At 41.4% G+C, this 23195-nt stretch overlaps 1 protein-coding gene across 1 annotated transcript in view; it reads left to right on the plus strand.

Moving 5' to 3' along the window:
• Positions 1 to 14636, plus strand: part of LOC115260866 (uncharacterized) — a 28597-nt gene extending 13961 nt beyond the window's left edge. The window contains 3 exon segments of the mRNA XM_062844630.1: positions 13507 to 13766; positions 13769 to 13900; positions 13903 to 14636. Coding sequence (XP_062700614.1) covers positions 13507 to 13766; positions 13769 to 13900; positions 13903 to 14360 — 850 coding nt within the window. The 3' untranslated portion in view covers positions 14361 to 14636.
• The last annotated feature ends 8559 nt before the right edge of the window (positions 14637 to 23195 follow it).

The raw sequence follows: 23195 nt of genomic DNA on the forward strand, positions 1-23195 counted from the left end.
CAAGGCGGAAATGAGTTACCGCTCAGTTACAGTCTAGATCAATTTATCTAGTTTATCATATCTAGATACACAACAGGTACCAAAATAATGTTCTAAAAATCTGAAAAAAATCATAGTGGGTTCAGAAAAAGGTGCTCTTTCGTATAAAATCGAAAAATCAATACATTTTTTTTAATTTAAAAACCCAATTGGAATTCCAAATTACTGTCAATGTCATTCCCATCGAGCACGAGAGCTGTCAAACGCGCTTTAAAGGCATTGCTCGGAAGCATCATCGTCATGATGTGAGAATCATCATCAACAGCAGCAATCATCAGACTTAGTGTCTTTAGCTCTCCCTATCCCCATTATTTCGAATATATTACTGATGTGGAAGATATCGAAAGAATGAGCATCGCTCAAACTTCAATGTATAGCGAGCTGAAGGTGAGATGAGACGAACTCATCATGACACTCAGAAATACTTTTCCGTTGTAGAAGGGATTTAAGACTACCAAAGGAAGAGCAGCGTAAAGATGGTTAGATACTTAGGTAGTACTTAGGTAGTACCTTGGCTGCAGCACTAGGCTCTGCGATTCCGAATTACAGAAACGATTGGTACGACAACGAGTTTGAACAGTTGAAAAAAGAGAAGAATGCAACATTGGCGAGACTGTTGCAGCAACACCGTACGAGGGAGAATGAGGCGCGGAGTCTTCCGAAGGAAGAAGCTGTACTGCGCAAAGGGCGCACGGAAGTTCTACGAGAAGCTGAACCTCTCGTGCTGAGGCTTTGTGCCACAAGCCGACAGGCACCGAGACAATCACGGGAATCTTCTCACGAGCGAGCGTGAGTTGGTCAAAAGGTGGCAGCAGTATGATGAGCACCGTAATGACGAAGTTCATATTTATTTGTCTAAACAAAAACAAAAAGCAGCATACGGTATAAACACCATGTAGACCTTGAAAAACAAACCGAATCTTCGACGAAGTACTTGACGAGACACGTTTAAATCAAACAGTGAAAAAAAAACCCTGTTGAAATTACGCTGCAGCCCAAGAACACTCCCGAACATGCTGTAGTTCTCCCGGTTTAAAGGCAGCCGTGGCATGTAGTTGTTGCGAAGAGCACAAGGTTGGACATTGATGTATATTTGACCCAGAAGAGTGGGACGACGTTCAATGCGTCCCTGCAGAATATCTTATATCAGTAAAGCTCTGGCGGTATCTCTACTGGTCGACACTGGTTCCAAGTGGATCAGCTGGCAGCGGCATTCATAACTTGGTAAACGACATGGATTTTTCCAAGGCAAACGTCGAAGAGCGTACCTCAAAAACCGTCTTTGAATAGACTCGATCCTTCCGACCCAGTTATTGTAGAACGGGTCCCAAATAACCGAGCAGTACACCCGTTTCTTTTTTGCACGGGTCTGATTTCTGCTATAACTCAGTCAATTTTCAACCGATTCTCATGAAACGTTGTACACATGTAGGCACGATTAGTACTATCAGTGTACACAATTCCATGAAAATCGGTTAAAAATTGACTGAGATATAGCAAAATAACGACCCGTACAAAAAAATAATAATCGGGTGTACTCTAGTATGGATCAAGATAGGGCACAGTACAATGATTTACGGCAGTAGACATCCGTGAACTCTTAAGCAGTTCTGAATATGAATCCCAGTACGCTCGAAGCTTTCCCGACAACGTAGCTGACATGTTGTTTGATAGAGAGCTATTCGTCCAAAACTACACCAAGGTCTTTGATATGACTAACACGTTCAATTACCTTACTACTTACAAATTACGGATACATACCTGACAAATAATAATTGAACAATATAGGCCGTTCTTGGTGCGAGAACGAGATCGCCGAGCACTTAGATGGGTTAACTTCCATTCGGTTTAAGGTACACAACTCAGCAAATGCATCCCAACTGACGTTGAAGGAAGTAGCTGTCTTCAATCGAGCGAACACGGATGTATAAAAGACACTACACCGTCTTCAACCAAAGGTTGTACAGACTGAACAAGCACTAACATATGACAACGGACAACACATACATATAACACCCAATGGCCCAGTGGAGAATTTTCCGTTTGACGAAAAGTTTTCCGCGACTGGAGCGGGAATCGAACCCACACTCCGAAGCTTACGAAACGTCTAGATGACTGACGCCTCTAGCCGCACGGCCACGAAACAGTTTACGATCATCCGCATAGGATAAACGTGGTCCTTCGATCGTTGAAAAAGACCGAAAGGATCAGCGGTCCTAAATGACTGCCTTGTGGGATACCAGATGTTGCGGCAAACGGGAAAAAAAACTGACAATCACCTATAACGACGGACAGGCGCCGTCCAGTGAGGTAAGATTGAAACCATTGCAGGAGGGGGGGAGGGGGCATGGATCCCTAGCCGATCTAGATTAGCTACAACAATACGATGGTGCAATTTGTCAAAAGCTGCAGTCAGGTCTGTGAAAATAGGGCTTATTTGAACGCGCTTCGACATGCTCTCGATGATATGGGAGGTGAAGCACGGCAGGTTGGTGGCCGTAGAGCGACCCCAGAGCTAATATACGGTTTGCAGTGAGCGAATAACGGGGTCCATGATGACGATTTCGAACAGTTTGGCGATGGCACAGAGCGAAGTGCTCCCCTTTTTGTGGACTGGAAACATGTACGCAAACTTCCAGACCGTCACAAATAGGCCAGTGGTTGCGGAGAGTCGTAAAACGTTAAGCAATGGTGACAAAAGGTTGTTGATTTGCACCATAAGAAACGCTGACGGAATACCATCGGGACCCGGACGTTACAAGAACCTAAGGTGGCGTGGCAACAGATCTAGTAGTCGGACGAAAGACTTCCGGCACTTGATCTCCAAGAGATTGAAGAGAAAGTTGGCCGGTTGAAAACAATAAAGCCGGTGGAGCAGATCAACTACCAGGCGAGCTTCTAAAATATGATGAGAAGCACTGCTAAGTAAGATTTGAGAGGAAGAAGTATTACCGGAGGAATGGATGGAAGGTATTGTGTGTGTCCCATACAAAAAGGGAGACAATTCGGATTGTGGGAACTACCGCGCCATCACACTACTGAACGCTGCCTACAAGGTGCTGTCTCAAATTTTATGCCGCCGTCTACCACCAATTGCAAAAAAAAAATCGTGGGGTAATTTCAGACTAGATTCATGGGTAAATACGCTACAACGGACCAGATGTACGCCATCCGCCAGGTGTTGCAGAAATGTCGCGAATACAGCGTGCCCACACATCACTTATTCATCGATTTAAAATCGGTGTATGATACAACCGATAGAGATCAGTTGCGGCAGGTTGTGCATGAATGCGGATTCCCGGATAAACTGACACGGTTGATCAGAGCACCGATGGATCGAGTGATGTGCGTAGTTTGAGTATCAGAGACACTCTCAAGTCCCTTTGAATCTCGCAGAGGGTTACGGCAAGATGAAAGTCTTTCATGCAAGTTGCTGTTTCATTGCTTTAGAGGGTGTAATAAGGAAAGCGGGAATAAACATTCACGAAGTCCGTTCAGCTGTTTGGTTTCGCCGATGAAATTGACATAATAGCTCGCAAATTTGAAACGATGGCGGAAACGTACATCCGACTTAACACTGAAGACTGAAGCCAGGCGAATCAGATCAGTCATTATTACGTCGAAGACAAAATACATGATGGCAATGGGCAAACGCTGATTAGATCGGTAGTCCTCTATGGACACGACTACATGTGCAGAGGACCAACGCGCTCTTGGAGTTGTCGAACGGAAAATGTTGCGTACCATCTACGGTGGAGTGCAGCGAGTTAGGTTTGTCGATCAAATAGAGGACGATTTGCGGACCCTTCGCAAAGTTCGGAACTGGAGACGCACAGCCATGAACTGAGTCGAATGGAGACGACTTCTACGTACAGCAGAGGACACTCAGACCTTAGTTTCACCGGTAAGATAAGTATCTTAAGCAGGGTTGGCCGGATCAACTTGTGGGCAGTTCATAAACCACGTAGACCAAAATTTGGTCATCTCAGACCACCTGGTAGACTTTTGTCAGACCCCTCGTAGACTTTTGTCCGAACAAAAATTTTAAATTTGTATGGAGCGTAGACTTTGGCCAGACCCCTCCCACCAAAAAGCCTACGTGGCTTATGAACGGCCCCTTGAAAGGGAGTTTTGAGATATTTGCTCTCTTCATCAGGGACTTAAGGAAACCGAGGCTTATGTATTGTTTCAAGATCGCCTGATCATCCCAGATGATTTTGATATCAAAGGTACTTAAGCTGCTTCATACGAATTATACTGAAAAAAGTAAGATGGCGCAACTGGGCCGCAGGACGGTGAACTGATTCGGAATGAATCAAAAATGTAGAAGAATACGTCAAATTCTGTAGAAATAGCAATGAAATAAATCCTGTTAAGAAGCCGGCAAGATATTCACAGTGGATTCCATCAAATGAACCCTTTGGTAAGGTTCATGCAGACATCTATCATCTAGGCTGTAAAACATTCCTGGTGACAATCGACAGTTACACAAAGTGGAGCTACCGTATGTCTTAGTGACCGATGAAGGTTCACCATTAAATTCTACGGATTTCGTGAATTTCTTCGAGAAGCAAGGCGTGAATGTAATGAAGAGTCCACCATATACCACTTGACTTGGAAAGCAAAAGATAGGTGAATCACATTGTCCGTCTTGATAAAGGCAGCTTTCAAGTTATTTCACGTTTTTAGTCAAAGTCAAAGTTTTTTTTATGTCTTTTTTTTTAATTGTAGAGATGCTTTAGCACATCTATTTTTACATTTAAGATTTATTTTTTAATAGTTGCCGAATAACTGGGAATGCAACGCGAACATAGATTCTGAATGTTCAACAATATCCATGTCTATAAACTTTACACTTGAGCTGACCCTGCTGTGCACGCTAGAGCTAGATGCATTACACTCGCTTGCTCGGAAACGTATGTAGGGTATATGTACCATTCCTTGGCCTAATTTCCAAGCCGCCTTGACAATTTTGACCATAACTCATGAATTAATAGCACTAGAAATAATATGTCGACCCTATAACACCCTCTAGGCAAAGCATGTTTCACCAATTGGAAGTAAACTAACGAAAAAATTCAAGAATTTACTTAATTAAGTTGAAAAGATTCGATGCGATGGTATGCAACGTTGGTCTATGGTACAAAAATTGGCCTATTAGTGGATACAACGTTGGCCTATTGCTTTCTATGCACTAGAACCACTAATTATCTCATTTTTTCAATATTTCTGCTGAAGTGTTATCTCTGTTTGTTCACCAATCTTACTTTTAAATTACATTTTCGGAGCCAAATTTTCAAAAAAATGCAAATAAATCACTTTAACTAAAGTTCTTTCTTAATTTAGTAACGAAAACAATGCAACCTTATTATTGTGTTATATATTTACAGTCACCGCACACAAAATCTTTCTTCCTGTTTGTTCTTTCTAGTTCTTACGCAAGAAATGTTGTTGGCGTGTTTTTATCGCTGTTTTTGACGTCACTTTACTGGTGGGCCAAGATTTGGGTACATAGTGAAAAAAATGTCCTCAATATTCGGCCCACATTCAATTTGTAAAATAGTTATTATTCGTTGAGAACAAATACACAAGTTCAAAATAGGGTCTTTGGCCATCGCAGCAAATGTTCAGTTATTGCAAAGTTAATTCGAAATGTTTCAGAATCATGCCATTTATGATCATGTGTGTAGACTACCCACTAAGCCGAAGATTCATGGCGTCTACAAAAGGTAAACAAAATGACATTTTCATTCAATTTCAATGTTCCAAAGTGCTAAAATTGAAACGAAATGTTACAGTTGTTTGGCGCATAGCTTTTCCGATATCCAATTATGCGTGTTTGTTTGAGCTTTTGGTTTACATTGAGATAGGCCGAACGAGGGGACTATGCCAACGAAGCATCCCGATACCCTATATAAGCGCACCAACTTCTATGTTTTAGCCTGCAGATAAAATGTGTGATTTGGTTTATCTAAATATTTCCACAACAGATTGATTATGTTTGATCAGATTGCCATTTGGTGACACCGAATGATATATCTCATACAGACAGTATATTGTACATTTATCGCTACATTTCCGCGTGCTACACAGTAGAGATACTTGCTCGGTGGTATCTAACATCGAGCCGAGTCGGGGATAATGTATTTATGAAATTCGATATTTATTAACTTGCGGTCGTTTTCGGGTTTGTTTTCTTTAGTCAGGCACTTTACGGTGAACCGACAATTGATTTACTTACGTTGTTGTTGTGAGAGACCGGATAAAGCAACCGATCTAGTTTGGTTGGGAGTGAAGTCTTTGCTGTCTGCAGCCACCGCAACATGTGCGTGCACTAGAATTGAAGAAGCAGCCGCAGCGCGCTGCGTAACTAGAGGGACACTGTGTCAACAAAATAGGTGTCATGAGATACCATATCGGTTTTCCACGTTGGTGGTCCTGTAGATACAATAATATAACGAAACACCATGCAGGTTCACGTTTATGTCGTAGACATTTTGACATATTTTTAAGTTTGCAAAACATTGTAAAAGGAACCATATTTTTTCAGAAGCACTTTAATCTTTGAGTTTTAATTAGATAGCCAATAATACTGCGCGTTTCGCCGTAGACTCTCGCGCAAAAATGTGCAAAATCGCTCATAGATCGTCGCCAGTACATCAAATCATGTTCGTGTCTTCTACAATAAGTGCGGAAATTACCCAAAGATTAACCGCGCAGAACATACCGAAGTGATTAAATGCAACTGCGCACATCTATTAAAAAAGACACGGACACGTTTAGTACTTCCAGTGAGCAATTCGCTCTTTGAAGGAAGCACGACACTAGACAACGGACTAGCATGCAACGCCCAGTGGCGCAACCGAAAACTTTTCCTGACAGCTGCGGCGGGAATCGAACCCGCGCTCCTAGCGTTTTCGAAAAGCTTTGCGCGATAATTTTTCTTGCAACGGATAATACTTACAGTCAAGTCAGATGGGGATTTTTAAGCAATGACGAATAAATGATAAGATCACGCAATAATTCAGGGATTGTAACAACGGACCGAAGCTTTCTTCTGTTTTCATAGAATGAGGAAGTTTGGAGGAAGGTGGTCGTAGAGGAAGAATGTTCTGGAAGCAGCTTTCCAATATTTGACATAGGCTATCCGGGATGTATGGCACTTTCTATGGCGGCTTAGCTGACATTGTCGAACGCGTTCTTCGCGTCTAGTGTGACAACCGCTCAGTAGTGGATTCACCTTCGCTTCTTTTGGAGCGCTATCTTAGCCATTTTTTGAACTGACCTAATAGACTCCAACGTCAATCGACCCTTCTGGAAGCCTAACTGGTTATCCGAGAGCCCAGGTTCATCTCGGTATATATTGTCAGTCTCAACAGAATTTTCCCGTTCCAACAGCTTCCCGGTGGTGTCCAATAGACAGATTTCTCTGTAAGCCGACGCCGTCGGGTCTCCTGGTGGCTTCCCGTGTTGGGGCAATAGAACCAATCTTTGTCTTTTCTACCTATCAGAAAATTCAGAATTGCATAACCATTTTGAACATCTCAGTCTTCTGACTCCAGCTAGATTGAGGAGGTTCGTCCCGAGCGTCTGATCATCAAGGATGTGTGGCTCCAACCACTTTTTACAAGTGGTACAACCGTACGAATAAAACACGGATTTTTGTTACACGGTGTAGTTTATTTGAACGACTTTCTTGGCCTACTGCTTAGCACGAACTAACTAAAGTTCCAGAAGGGAGACTTCACCAGATGTTATATTTTTGCCAGTTATTCAATCACGTTATATGCTTTCTTCTATTTTTAAAGCATTAGCTGGTAGTACAGCCTGGGAACTCTTGTCCTTCTGACATCGGCTAGATTGAGGAGGTACGTCTCGAGCGTCTGTTCACCAAGGTGGTGGGAACCAATGAATGAGACAATGGTTCGAAACCTTACCATGACCCAATGTTACGCGCCAACCGATGCTGCCAAATTGCAAGACAAAGAGAACTTTTATAGCCATTTGAATGCTGTCCTGGATAAAAACCTAAAAGGTGATATCAATATCCTCATGGACGACTTCATCGCGAAGGTCGGTTCCGACAACTCGTACTACGAGCGCACGTCGACTGGAAGACGCTGCGGTGAAAAGGTCCTTCGTCGAGAAGCTGGAGAACCGTCCTACGGATACTGCGAAGCTGGAAACGCAGACGTAGAATTTCAATGGAGCGCCTTCAAGAACGCTTTCATCGTCACTGGTGATTATAGTTTGGGTGAGCTAAAGCATGGCCCACTTAGCAATGAAACAACATTATTCTGATCTCATTTGGATTTGAAACAACTAATTAGAAGAGAAGACACAAGAAATTATGGCACTTTTCTCTTAACACGACTCATTAGGCGGCGCACAACAGTTTTGTCACCTGTTTTGCGGATTATATCCCAAGTTACCAAAAGTTCAGATAAAAGGGTACTTTATAAGCTAAGCAGCTTGTTCGAGGTTGCTCATTAGCCTTCTAAGCAGCTTCATTTTTAAGTAATTTTGGAACTTGAAAGTTCACATAAGCACGCTGGATAGCCTTCTAAGCAGCTTCTGACAGAACTTTGACAAAATTCATGCAGAAACAAAAATGTGATTTTTCGGAATCACAACCCCACCCTGTTTGGTGGGGTGTTTGCGATTCATGTCTGGAAATTGCTTCTGATAATTATATTTTCGCACATGATGCTGCTATGTGTAGATTTGAACTGGATCCTCCTGCGTGATAGCCTGCTGACTTACCGCTGCGCTGCTGAAGACACTTGACAATGTCAAGCTAACTTCAATACTGTACAAATGTGCAAAACTAGCTGCCGACAGAAAATCGATTCAAGTCAGACTTTACCTGCTCTTCAGTCAACCACAAGTGTAGTACTGTGGTAGAGCGTAGGGTTCTCACGCAGCGACTATCGGTTCGAATCCGATGAGCGACAATTTTTTTTGGTCAAGCCTAGTATTCATTGATGTGATAAATTCATATTTGTCTTTTATTCGTGTATGCTCAAACAGTTGTTTTCTGTAAAAGAAATAAATTTAATCTTCATTAAAACACAATGCTACTGAACTGAACTTCTATGAACTTGAAAGTTCCGACAAAGTTCCGAGTAGCATCTTAAGCAGCTTTAAAGTTCCGAGAAGTTCAGATAAAGTTCCGAATGGAACTTTCTGGCTGCTTAAGAGGCTAACATTGAGCCTTGTCGGAACTTGTGACCGAAGTTCCAGCAAGGCTCATCGTTAGCCTCTTAAGCAGCCAGAAAGTTCCATTTGGAACTTTATCTGAACTTCGCGGAACTTGAAAGTGCATTTTGTCATGGGAAGCGGAACTTTTGGTTACTTGGGATCCCACCAAAATATCATCTGCGCAGTCGTATTGATGATTGCACCCTTCCCAGACAACCAATTTGCACGTATAATGAAGTTTATGTTCATGTTATACGTACTTTTATGCGGTAAAGTTACATCGCATAAGATGCAGTAAAAGTGCCTTATACGTACAAAAGTGGAGGCGCTATACGTGCATTGATGAAAAAAAAATAACGCTCTATGACTTCAGACGATATCTTATGCGATGCACGGTGTGCACTATTGCGACGTATTAAAGCATCTTATGCGACTTAATAATATAAAAAAAAAACAATTCATGTCACCGCAGTATCAAACTAAGAACTTTTGTATTTTCGAGCCGCACTTCACACTTAACACCAAACACCACTTATGAAACAAACTGATTAATTGTCACGACATTCTAAATCACCTCAGTATTCGTTGAAATGCATTTGGTTTCCCTTGGTTTGTACATGTTCGACAGGCCATCCGGAGCTCAAAATGACGAAGCGTGGTTTTCCGAACATTTATCACTACCCCTCTCTTGCTAGCACCATCCATTGTTATTTATCAGGCTAACAAAACAAAAATGATGACTTTGTAACTTGTTTTGTAACCATAATGATGACTGTTAACTTTCTTGTAGCTTTTGGGCAGTCCAACAACACCTCTTTTATTGTTATCACATATCACATCGCCAAATACCAACATTAACGATTCTAGCTTATGCGAGTTTGTATGCACATTTTAACGAGTTTATTTTTACTTTTATGCGATTTAGTTTGTACAGTAAGGACCCGATTTTGTCAGCCCCATTTTGCGACAAACTTTTTGCTCTCGTTATCTGACGATGAAACTTTATCCAATTCATCCATGTTTATAATCAAACTACAGCTTAAGGGCAGAACATAGAGGGATAAAAGGTTTGAAAAGTTGTTTAGGTTTTCGAGGAGAGCAAAGAATGTGTTCCGAAAAGGGGCTGACAAAATCGGGTCACTTATGTATACCAATGCGAGTTTAACTGACATAATAAGAAAAGTACCAAGCGAAGTCGTATAACCATCGCAGTGCGCAATTATACGAATTCAATTGACACTTTGCGAGTCCGCTCGAACTCTTTTGCGAATATGTAAAGTTAGTCGCAATAAAACATCGGAATATCGTCTACTACGATGTAGTTATCTACATATATAAAAATGAGTTTGAAATCCCTTTGAGGCAACAAAACTCATAAACGGCTGAACCGATTAGGATGGCTCTTGCACGGTTCGATTCGTTTTCGTGGTGGCTGTGTTTATATGTACAAAAAGGTACGAAAATCAACTAGAAAAGTAAGAAAATGGATAAAGTACTGATTTTCCATGAGCTGGGAAGGAAATCAACACGATCGAAATGAAATCAATCTAGAGTGCGGTGCTATTTTGAGCTCAACAGTTGTCAAACCACCACAGGACGGCAAGACAAAGTTTGCCGGGACAGCTAGTACATTATAAAAGTTAATTTGCACTCATAGGGTCTTGCAGCATTTGGGCAGGTGTACCTATTTTGGGCACTTACTGCTATAACTAAGTCAATTTCAAACCGATTGATTTGAATTTTTGTGTAGAGTTAGATACTGGGGCTGTCCATAAACCACGTGGTCATTTTTTTAGGACTTTTCAAACCCCCCCCCCCCCCCCCCCGCGCGGTTATTTGTTCATACAAAATTTTTAATTTGTCCATACAAAATGGTCATTAGCCTTCTGTTTCTTCTTCATAATTGCTCAATAGTGTTTAATAGGCCTGAGCTGAGGACTATTGGGCGGATTACGAGTTTCCGAACAAACTGGACATTAAAAACGATCAACGATCACATCTGACTATACATGTCAATGGTTGCTCCTCCGTGATTGATCTGAGCTGGTACTAATTGCACTGAGATCCAAATGAATAAGGGCTGGAACACACCACTTATTCTCAAAGTGCAATTTAAGCAGCTTATACATTGTTGATCAATTACGGCGCCGGCAAAGTCCTTATAGTCAGCTGGGAATGGAGAGGAATGTTAGAGTATGCTGGTTGTTGCTACTAGAGACCGAGAGCACCTCTGCGTCCCCACAACCCGCGCGGACTGGGGCGTTTGTTAGACAGAAAGGATGGGAGTTAGATCGATGATGCGATCCATGGATAGGGGATATTTATAGCAAGGAAGTGGCATCCCTATCCCACCAATGCAATGTGTAACCAGTGGTGTGTTGAAGTGTCCAAAATTTGTGAGATTATCGTGATTTTGTTTATCGTTGTGTTGTAATCTTGTACCAAGGAAGTCCTTAAATGTCTGAACTTGTACACTACCCAACACCCACTGTGATGTAACGCAGCTATGAGTTCCGCTACTCATCACCAGACGTCGCAGAAGGACATGTTGGGCGGCCATAGTGGGTGGTGTAAAGGGGGCCATGATGGGGCGAAAATGATGGGCGGATTACAGCACGGTCGAAGGCTTGGAGAAAGAACCGCCATCGCTAACCCAGGCAATTACGTTGCATATCTCGAGAAAGGAAGACGTGAGCTCACCAAGCAAAAGCTAAGTTTTGAAACCATTCTGGAAGTAAAAGTGATTTTGTCATATAATTCGAGCGAAAGTGCGAAGTGGAAGAAGCAATTGAGGAATATCATCCAGGTAATCCAAAGCCAATCCTTATTCTGACCACCCCCATCATTAACCGCCAAACCCCCCCCCCCCCTACAGGACCCCTGTGCTATAGTTTTAAATAGCCTGTGCAGCTATTACTTACCTGTTCCTAGTACTTACCTGGCCGGAGAACTGCCGAAAGTACGCCTTAACGCTGTGCGAACCAACCAAGGTCCGGAGTTTGGCCCAACCGTCTAGAACGCCACTCCGTCGACCGGATAGACCGCCGTTGGCCAGTTAGACGCCGGATAATAGGGGCGCGGCCATTTTGGAAGCGTGTCCTGGAGTTAACACGACGCGACTAGACCCGTGACTCGGACATCGAACGGCCGCCCAACCCAACGGAAGGCGACAACGTAGAAGGAAGACACCGAAAGGAAGGACGAAGGAGAAGGTGAAGTAGTGGAGCGAGAAGAAGGGGCCCCGCCGACTGCATAGAAGAAGAAGAAGTGAGGTAGGAGTTAGCCAGTAAGAAAGTGGGAAGTAATAAAGGTACCTAGTTTTGTGTAAAAGCATAATAAAGTGGGTTTTGTGTCACGCGAAGTGTTTAAGTGTGTTCCTTGGTCGCGATAGTCCAGCGCGTACGCCGACCCTGAGGCAGTTGAAGGAGGGGGGTCTCACGAGTGCTGGGCAGGGCTCGCCCACTAGTTACAAATGTTTTCGTAGCCAACATTACTGCGGCTCAAGCGTACGGCTCTAGCTGACAACCCATCTTTTAACACAGCAGCATAGTTTTAATGCTGGGTAAGAAAACAAGAAGACCATAACAGTCCCCTGATTTATAATGTAACGTATGCAATAAATAAAAGAGACTTTTTTTTTGTTATTTGACACTCGAGTATCATATTTGCCTAATTGTCTACTATTTGCACTCCAATTTTCATAGCGATATGTACATTCACTGTGAAGTTATGATAAAAAATGTGAAACAGTGTTGAAAAATGTAATGTTATTTCTCAAGATTTCTTATTGAGAGGATAGAATACATTGTGATGCACCTAGTTGTTCCGTGTGATAAAATTCTTCAAAAATTCACATAAGTTTATAGCGTGATATAATTATATGATAAAATTAGCTGTTACAAACCCATGCATGCGACACATAAAACCGCGGCATTTTCGATAACTTGATGAACGTTAAGCAAGAAAAATAGTTTCCGGCTACATATGAACCGGTAATGCTCCAGAACCGGTTCCGGGTGTCCCACCAGTGAGCAAATAAGAAAAGAGAACCAACCCCATGCATGCGACACATCCAACCGCGGTATTTTCGATTACCTGATGAACGGTTTGCAATATAATAGTCTCAGACTAAATCTGAACCGATAGCGTTGCGGAACCGGTTCCGGTTGTACTGCCGGGAGAGGCAAAATGTAAAAATGAACCAAAATCGTGCATGTGACACATCAAACTGCGGCTTTTTCGATAACCTGGTGAACGGATATCAAGAAAACAGGCTCAGACCACATTAGCAACTACCGGTAGTGTTCCGGAATCCAACGGAATCAACGGATCGCCTCAGAACACGTTTGTACCTGGAGTTGTTGAGTTAGCTGAACATCATGGTGCATTCATCGCTGGCGATGATTTCAAGTCCGGTCAAACCAAATTGAAGTCCGTGCTGGTCGATTTCCTGGTTTCGGCCGGTATCAAGCCGGTTTCGATTGTAAGTTACAACCATCTGGTAAAAAACGATGGAAAGAATCTTTCCGCCCGCAGCAGTTCCGTTCGAAAGAGATATCAAAGAGTAATGTGGTTGACGACATGGTTGCTTCCAACAACATCCTCTACAAGCCTGATGAACACCCAGATCACTGTGTCGTCATCAAGTACGTTCCCTATACACCAGCCAGGTCATGCTTGGAGGGCACAACACCTGCGAAGATTCCCTGCTGGCGTCGCCGTTGATACTGGATTTGGCCATTTTGGGTGAGCTCTGTTCGCGAATTCAGATCAAGAGGAAGGACGAAACCAATGCGGAATACGTTCCCTTCCGGTCGGTACTATCGCTGCTCAGTTACCTGTGCAAGGCACCGCTCGTCCCCGAAGGAACCCCTGTGGTCAACTCGCTGTTCCAACAGCGCACCGCCATCGAGAACATCCTGCGAGCTTGCGTTGGACTGCCTCCGCTGAGCCATATGTCGTTGGAGCATCGGTTTAAAGTTGGAATCTCCTCCACGGAGCCACCAATGAAGAAAGGTAAAATTTCCAACGAAGCCGTGAGCAAGAACGTCACCAACGGCGTTCACACAAATGGAACCTGTACCAACGGAAACGGTGTTCATGACATTGCCGACTATTAGAACTTACGAGCTCCAACGAACGGCGTATGGGTCAAGTTTAATTTGATCTGAGTGCAGCACTTGTTTCGGACGTAGGTTACTCGTAATTCTGATAGTATATTCTCAACCAAAACAGCAACACATGTATGTAATTCTAAACCCGTCCGTTCCAAGACTTGGTGGTGCCCCAAATAACCTCGAATCGTACAATCGTGATGAAAATTCATGGAAACGCTTATCTATTTTCTTCAATTGCAAGAAATAGTTGTAGGTTTCGATATTCCGCCAAAGGAACGGTGTTGGGAATTGCTAACACAGGGAATATTTTCCGAAATAATAATCCGCAATAAAACCACCGTTTCTTGGGATTTACTTGTGGAGGGATTATTATTTTCCTGTAAGGCGTAAGATTTCAAATCGTCATTAAATATATCAATTTCTGTTACAATACTGTTAATGTCGGAGTGATCATATGGTCATAGGCTAGTATAAACTTACGTTTAGTCCCGTTTCTATATTGAGTCCGGTCTGTGTTTGAACCAGTCTAATGCTCTGTCGTATTGTAATGCAATGTACTGTAGTATTAAGAATCATTTTCGTAGCCGTACTTTCGTGCTGTACTGTAACATTTAAGTTAGATTAAGGTTTTGTATGTGTTTTTGGCTAATAGTAAGTTTACCACTCTAGTCCGTAAGTTCAATTCAGTAATGTAGGATTTGAGTTCTTTAGCACGATTTTGATAGGCGAATTCCTTGCAATACACATTTTAAATTAGAAAGATTAATCACCCGCATCACTGCATGATATTACCTTAACACAATTCGTAATGTAGTTCTGTTTTAACAATTAATTCTATGATTCCAATTCACTGTGAAATTTAACAACCTTGCATGCTAAACGTAATCAATATTGCCATCGTGATTTGCACATTTTTGCATTCTCTCCTGCATACGAACAATACAGACTTACCGCACTGTCATTCCAGTCCATCTGTCCATACCGTACCTATCGGCGAGGGGTACAGCCGTCGGATTTTTGTAGAGATCCATACCATAGAGGCGCGCTGGCGCGTAGTCACCAACAAACGGAAAACCCCCAAATTGGACTGATAAAAATGAACATTAATGAAGTGTCAAGGTATATAAATTGATAGTTGTTACCTAAATAAATGTTTATAGAAATCATCCCACAACAAGCAGTATAATAGAAAGCGACAACAAAACTTGACGCGTAATTTAGTGAACATTATCATTTCTACACAGGTTTGTAAGTAGGATCTGAGACCATTTGGGCAGGAGCACCTATTTTGGGCACTTGCTGCTATAACTCAGTCAATTTCAAACCGATTGACTTGAATTTTTACACATGGCTAGATACCAAGGATGGAAATCTAGTGATCATGATCGGATTTCGAATGTGTCGCGGTCGAACGGCATCGCGCGATCATAGCAACAACGATAACATTTTGTCGTCAAGCATCGTAACAAACTTCGGTCCGAGAAGAATGATTCGCTCGGCATGTGCGGGCGCGATGCGATCGTTATCATGAAGTCGAAATGATAAATTAGTGATTTCATTCGCTTTTTGAGCATTCTTGGTGATTTAACTTCCAGATATGCTTATGAACGTATCATTTCGAATCATGAATGCGGCTTACGGGTGCATAAGTGGCAAACAATGTGATGAATAAAATTTATCATGACTTGTAACATGATCCGATAACGAGTCATCAAGCGATAAAGCGTGCATCAGATGCTTTAATTGTTCTGTGATACGAGCACGGTGTGAGGCGTCGGCATCATGCTACTGCAAGAACAAGACTATCTTGGATTATTCCTATCCTGTATCATTTATCGCTTGAAGTGATTTTCTGCCATCCTTGCTAGATACTGTGCGTATCTGATCGTGTTTCGAAAATCAGGTCAATCGGTTCAAAATTGACTGAGTTATAGCAGCAAGTGCCCAAAATAGGTGCTCCTGCCCAAATGGTCCCAGACCCTATATGAGGAAATGTAAACTGATAAATGTAAATAAAAAATCCGTTTCGAGTGTCCCGCCGGAAATGACCAAATATAAAAGTGAATCAATCCAATCAAATCGTGGTTCTTAAGATGATTCTTGATGAACAGGAAGCAAGAAAATAATCTCAGACCATATCTGAATTGGTAGTGTTCCGGGACCGGTGCAGGGTGTCCCGCTGGAAGTGGTCAAATGTAAAAGTGAACCAAAGCCAAACATGCGGCACATTGAATAGCGGCTTTTTCGATAACCTGTAGAATGGTTAGCAAGCAGATAGTCTCAGTCTGCATCTAAGAGTACCGGTAGTATTGTGGAATCGGTTCAGTGTGTCCAGCCGGACGTGGCCAAATATAAACATGAACCAAACCCATGCGTGCTACACATCAAAATACGGTTCTTTAGGTAAGCTGACGAATAGTAAACAAGAAACTGTATAAATATCTCAGACCATATTTGGGACCCGCCGGAAATGGTCAAATTTAATTTTATGTTATCAGTTCAGAACGGAATTAGTGGCATTTTATTTGATAAAATTCTTGCTTTTCTAAATAAAGTATTCTCATTATTTAGGAACACTTCGGCTTATGTCGATAGAAACATCATAAATACATATTCGACGAGAAAGGCACTATCACAACTAGGTGGATTAATTTGAATTTTTTTTTGTTATTTACAGCAATGTTCCGATTTTATCACGTCCTCCGCGCATCCGTCCTTTATTTTTCATTAATTTGCTGTTAAATTTGAGAACAAGTGTTTCACCTATTCTTCAAGATAAATATTGAAGGCGTGTTTTGCAACGTTAAAAATATAAATTTTGGAGGATATTTCAAAGCATTTTTGAAAAGGGGCGTGATAAAATCGCGCTGGATATTTTGTCACTTCTTTTAAAAAATATTTATATTCAAATCAATTTTAGGGGAAATTTAATAGAACTAAAATTATCATACTGAATTTTGAATAATTTGGTGTTTTATTAGAGAAATATTCTAATAGCTATATTTTTTACGGGCTAACAATTTCAAGTTAAGTCAAAAAATTTTTGAATCTCATTTGGCTGACACAAATTTCGATTTTCTCTAATGTCATCCCCACCCCCCTCGGAAATTTTTTGTCGGAATTCGACATTTTGAGGGAAGATACAAATAAATTATTCAAGAAATTTAAAAATTTTAAGGTGAAATTAGAGTCGTCGAGAAAATTTCCTAACAAATCCGATGAGTTTGACGATTTTGTCTTATTGTTCGGGTAATTTTTCATCCAATACATTTATTATTTATCATACCTCACCACCCCCCCCCCCCCCACCTTGACGAATCAGTGACCAAAGTGACAAGTCACAAAAGAACAAAATGAGATTTGTTCCGGCCTTCTTCTTCTTCTTCTTCTTCCCGAGCAGTAGAGAATATCTACAGCATAACAAAATATGTTATTTTGGCAAAATAACTGAGAAACGGAAAGAGTTATTTTTGTGTTATTAACATAACATATCATGTTATAAACTTGTCTGTCATAAGCGGCAAAATAACAAAAATCATAACAAGAAATGTTTCTGGAAGACCAGTTGAATAACACGTTTTGTTTGTTTCAATAACAACTTAATAATAGTGAATTTGTAAAATATTTCAATAACAAATTTTGAAATTAACAAGTTATTGATAACAATTTTAAAGCAAAATGAGTTTGTGGTATATCCAGTATTCCTGACAACACTTGCCATGCCATGCTGCTGCGATAAGCATTCGATGGAGTTGAATGTTTATGAACCGATCGAGTTTCGTCGTGTCAGCATTGCATGTGCGGTGCGGTCCCACGGTCTGGTTTGACCGCAGTTCTAAGACACATCGATCGTATGATCGTCCAAGCCCCTCCCCAATCCAACTTTGTATGTATTAGTAATTAAGTAGGTCTAAGAAATATCATGAATAAAGCACAAGCCATTATTGTCAGAATCAACGTAGAGTGAAGTCCGATTCTTTAAGAGAACTCCTGTGGAAAACCTAATCTACCTCAAGTTATAAGATCTTAAGGTCTTAGGGGGAAGGGGGGTTTGTGAAAATGTGATAAGTAATGTGTTATGTATAGGAAAATCTCGTTACAAGTGGGGAGGGGGGACGAAAATCCCCAATTTTAGCGTGACGTACTCAATGGATGCTCCCTACTGACAAAGTTAGAATGTAATGTCAGAAAGAAGAGGAAGAAGAACTGACAAGGAAACATGATTTCCTCAACAGTTCCTTGCGTAATACTGTGAACAACGTCAATCTCGAATGGTGTAGTTTTGATTGCAAAACTTATTATTGATGTATTATTGATGATCAAATATTTGCAAAGTCCCAATAATTCAATAATAACTGGGCTTGTTCTGCAACAAAACATGTTATTGAAATGCTATTTGAAGAAAATATATTAATAACACGATCATAACAGAATAAGTTTATCCAACAAAACATGTTATGGAAAGGTATTGCCTCAATAAGTTAATAATAACAAACCAAGATATAAAAACTGAATTTGTGATTCCGTTGTTATCATTTTGATGTTCTCCTCTGCTCGGGTTCTTCTTGGCGTAACGTCCTCACTGGGACAAAGCCTGCTTCTCAGCTTAGTGTTCTGTGAGCACTTCCACAGTTATTAACTGAGAACTTCCTCTGCCAATGACCATTTTTGCATGTGTATATCGTGTGGCAGGCACGAAGATACTCTATGCCCAAGGAAGTCAAGGAAATTTCCTTTACGAAAAGATCCTGGACCGACCGGGAATCGAACCCGTCACCCTCAGCATGGTCATGCTGAATACCCGTGCGTTTACCGCCTCGGCTATATGGGCCCTTTGTTCCGGCCTATATAAGTAAAAAATGCTCAAAATTTCATTACATTCGGTTCATTGAATCCGGAGATATGACAGTCCAAATTTGGCTATAGGATAATTATGTCTTTTTCTAGAATATTTCTAACTTCATGTAGAATAATAGCCCGATCTTTTTCAAATTTAGAACTTTGGTAGACAACTAATTCACTAATTTACAGTAAAAATTTCAGATTTTTTATGCATTTTTTGTCTGTCTCGATCCTTTTGTCTATTTATCCCTTATAATCTGTTGAAACACATTTCTAGAATTCTTCTTACCTCAGTATCGGAGCTATAAAGACGAAATATAAGTTTCGTCAATCTAAATATTGTTCTCCTCCTCACGCATCAAGTCTCATCGTTGAAAATGAAAACATAACACACATTAGCCGCGAGCGATCACATGCTTAAAGAAACCCATTGAGCATCGATGAGCGGATTGATTAGTCAGAATCATCTTTTTTCCAGCAGTCACAGTAGGAAGCTAGTCAAGGAATATGGGAAGAAAAAAAACGGAACGCCCGTGGGGAGTCGTGCCATGCCACGACCGACCGGTGCGCAGCCGGACCTCCTATTAGTAGAACAATATTTACTTATTTATCTTTGTTAATTGATTTTGTGTCACTTTTTGTTTTTACAAGTGAAATATATGTTTTTGTTCGGGAAAGATCACCCAGCAGTTGAAAAATACTTATTTTCTGACAGTGATGCAATGCCACGGGTGCGAAGCCTCGCATTGACAACACGGAGAACGGATCGGTAACGGGGTCGGAGCCGATATTCTCCATACCTACCTAGCTAGTGTCCCGGCCAAAATGTGTGCTGCATATGTTTCCGTTGGAAAATCGGAACTTCGATATGTATGGGGAATATTTTACATTATCGCCAATTCGGTTCAGAATTAAATGGAATAAGATATAACAAAACGGGACGAAATTAAACCTAAGGGAGCAGAATAAAAGGTAGTCATATGAAATATAACAACATGAACTGTATAGAGTTGGATTAAAATAGGATTAGAGAAGGACTAGGATAGGATTAAAATACTACAAGAATAGGAATCGAATAGGACTTCGGCGGAATTATGATTAGAATTAAGATTACATCTTCTTCTTCTTCTTCTTCTTCTTGGCGTAACGTCCTCATTGGGACAAAGCCTGCTTCTCAGCTTAGTGTTCTGTTAAGATTACAATACGACGTAGATAGTGCTGGAATGGACTGGATATAAATATAATAGTACAAGAATATTTTTAGAATAGTACTAGAATCTAGCTCTATTCTATGGTACAAGAATGGTGCTAGAGTAGTGCTAGAATAACACTAGGATATAATTAGACAATACCTTAGAATCCTTAGATAGAACTAGAAAAGGACTAGAATATGACTAAAACAGCTAGTACAAGGTCAAAATAATCAGAATGGGACCAAGATAGTTCTAGGTTTGATTAAAACAGGACTTACTTTAACAGGACTAAAGTAGGAATAGTATATGACAACTGGAAATGACAAGGCTAAAAAAGAGTGGGAATAGAACAAGACTAGGATAGGACATTAATTAAACTGGAATAGGATTGGGAAAGGACTAGAATACTATAGAAGTAGGTTTAGAATAGGACTAGTAGTATAAGATAAGAAAAGCATTAGGGTGGTACTAGAATATAGTCGTTGGGGTGAGAATGGGTTAAAAATGCATAATTCCACATTCATAGTTCAATATATATATAGTTATAACTTTTGCTTCTTTGTATGACAAATTCCTTTGGTCATTGGAATGTGATCTTTGGTAATGCATTTACAAATGATAAAAACCCAGATTAATCCATCTAGTGGTGATAGTGCCTTTCTCGTCGAATATGTACTCATGATCTTTACGTCGACCTTAGCCGATCCTGAGAACACTTATACGCTTAATACGATTCGTGTTAAATTTGACCTCCTTATGGACCAAATTGGGCACAGTAATTTTAGACGCAAAAGGAGATGCTTTGGTCACAATGTCATTCTCTTGCATATATCTAAACTTTGACCATTTCTTCACTTTTAATCTAACCCACCGTTTACCAGACTTTTAAAAAAGTTAAGATTTGATTTATCGCTAACATTGGTTTTGTTCACTTTCATAATTCTACTACTTGATGTACCACATGCATGGGTTTGCTTCAATTACACGTTTGATCATTTCCGGCGTATACCTGGAACCGATTCCATGACACTACTGGTTGTCCCAAATACTGTCTGTGGTTATTTTCTTGTCAACTGGTTATCAGGCTGGCTTAAAAGCCGCGAATTGATGTGTTCCATTGGGAGCATCCGTTAAATATGTCACGCTGAAATTAGGAATGTTCAAAGCTCCCCCTGCCCCTTTCGTACGGGTTTCTCCTATACTTAATACATTGCTTGTCACACTTTAACAGCCCCCTCTCCCCTAGGATCGTGACGTACTTAATGGTCTCATGCATGATTTTGGCTTACTTCTATATTTTACCATTTCTGGCGGGGCACTCGTTACCTGTTCTTCAACACTACCGGTTCTCCCAAATGTGCGTCTGAGACTTTTTGCTGACAACCAGTTGTTTAGGTTTGTAACCGTTTGGTTACAAGATTGTTGATTTTTGTTTTGAATTATGTTGTATGTGTAGGACCCTTCACGTTTCTTGTGTAAAAACAGTAGAGATACCACAGAAGTGAAAGGGTCAAGTACCGCTGTAAATGTGTTGTCTCGTTACCAAAGATGAAATATGGGACAGAAAATTGAACTTCGAGCGAAACAGCATATTAAATGATGGCTGAAAGAATGACGGAATAAGGGAATGATTATACAAAACGGCCATTGCCCAAAACTGGCTAATAATTTAACAGGCGTCCGTGTGCTAAGACGTGTGATTTTCATGGTGCAGTGATTCTGACTGAGTGAACGAACCCCCCCCCCCCTTTTCTTAGCAGGAGCTAGGCTGTGCTTTGGGGAAGATACTGCTTAGGTAATTTGAATGCCCTGCATTCTATTTGAAGATTGGTTGTTAAAATGTACCGTCCATAGGACCTCTTTTGTTTGGACCTTTAAGTCCCACCGTCCAGCACACGGGTCGGCCCGCGAAGCCATCAGGCTTCCGCGCTTAACTTGTCAAGGAGTTTTACCGTCCTTTTCCGGACGGATCCTCAGGCAGATCGCCTTAACCGTCAAGGAGGATTTCCCCTCTCGGCCGTCCAAGGTGGCCATGCCACGGCCGGTCGATTGAGCCTAAGAGGGAAGACGCCTGCATCCCCCCCCCCCAGCAACGCCCGCTGGTTCCGTCGGTCGAGTACCGGCCCCGCTCGCTTCATCATCCGGCGAGATTTCCGACCGCACCGCTCGACAGGAGTCGCTGTGTCGGCCATCGACACCACCTTCAAGCAGCAGCGGTATGTACTGGTACCACCAAACATAGAAATAGGCCACACTTAACAAATTAACACAAATTTTATTACACAGAACAACACGCACACGCCACAATTAGGATTTTAATAAATTATACAAAGAAATGTGAAAGATCCTTGCTGTTCTTAGTTTTTGTATTCCGCGAAAGCCCTTGATTACCCAGTAGCTAGCCGACCCGGAGAGATCTTGTGTCCTGAGTCGGCCCGGCACTGTATAGTATTGACCGATTAGTTTCACTTGGCACCCAGCCAAAAGTCCGCGAAAGGTAATCAAGGGACCGAAGTAGCATACAAAAATCTAACGATTTTTGCCGACGGGAGGTGGCAGGGATACGTGCTTGCACGTATGTCTCGCCCCTTACGCACTGTCCTAAACTCAGGTGACTTAACTGTGATATTACGAAGCTTTTGCTTCAAAAGAGGTCCTGAGCACATCACGGACACATTTGCTCTTGATTCTCGTTTTTACCGCATAAAAATTCGTTGATGTTGGCAAATTTTGAGTTTCGTGATCCGTTTATGCAATGTCCAAACATAGATCATAATTGAACTTGTTTGTTTTGTTTCGTCAC

Source organism: Aedes albopictus, chromosome 1 (assembly GCF_035046485.1).
Source record: "Aedes albopictus strain Foshan chromosome 1, AalbF5, whole genome shotgun sequence".
NCBI lineage: Eukaryota > Metazoa > Arthropoda > Insecta > Diptera > Culicidae > Aedes > Aedes albopictus.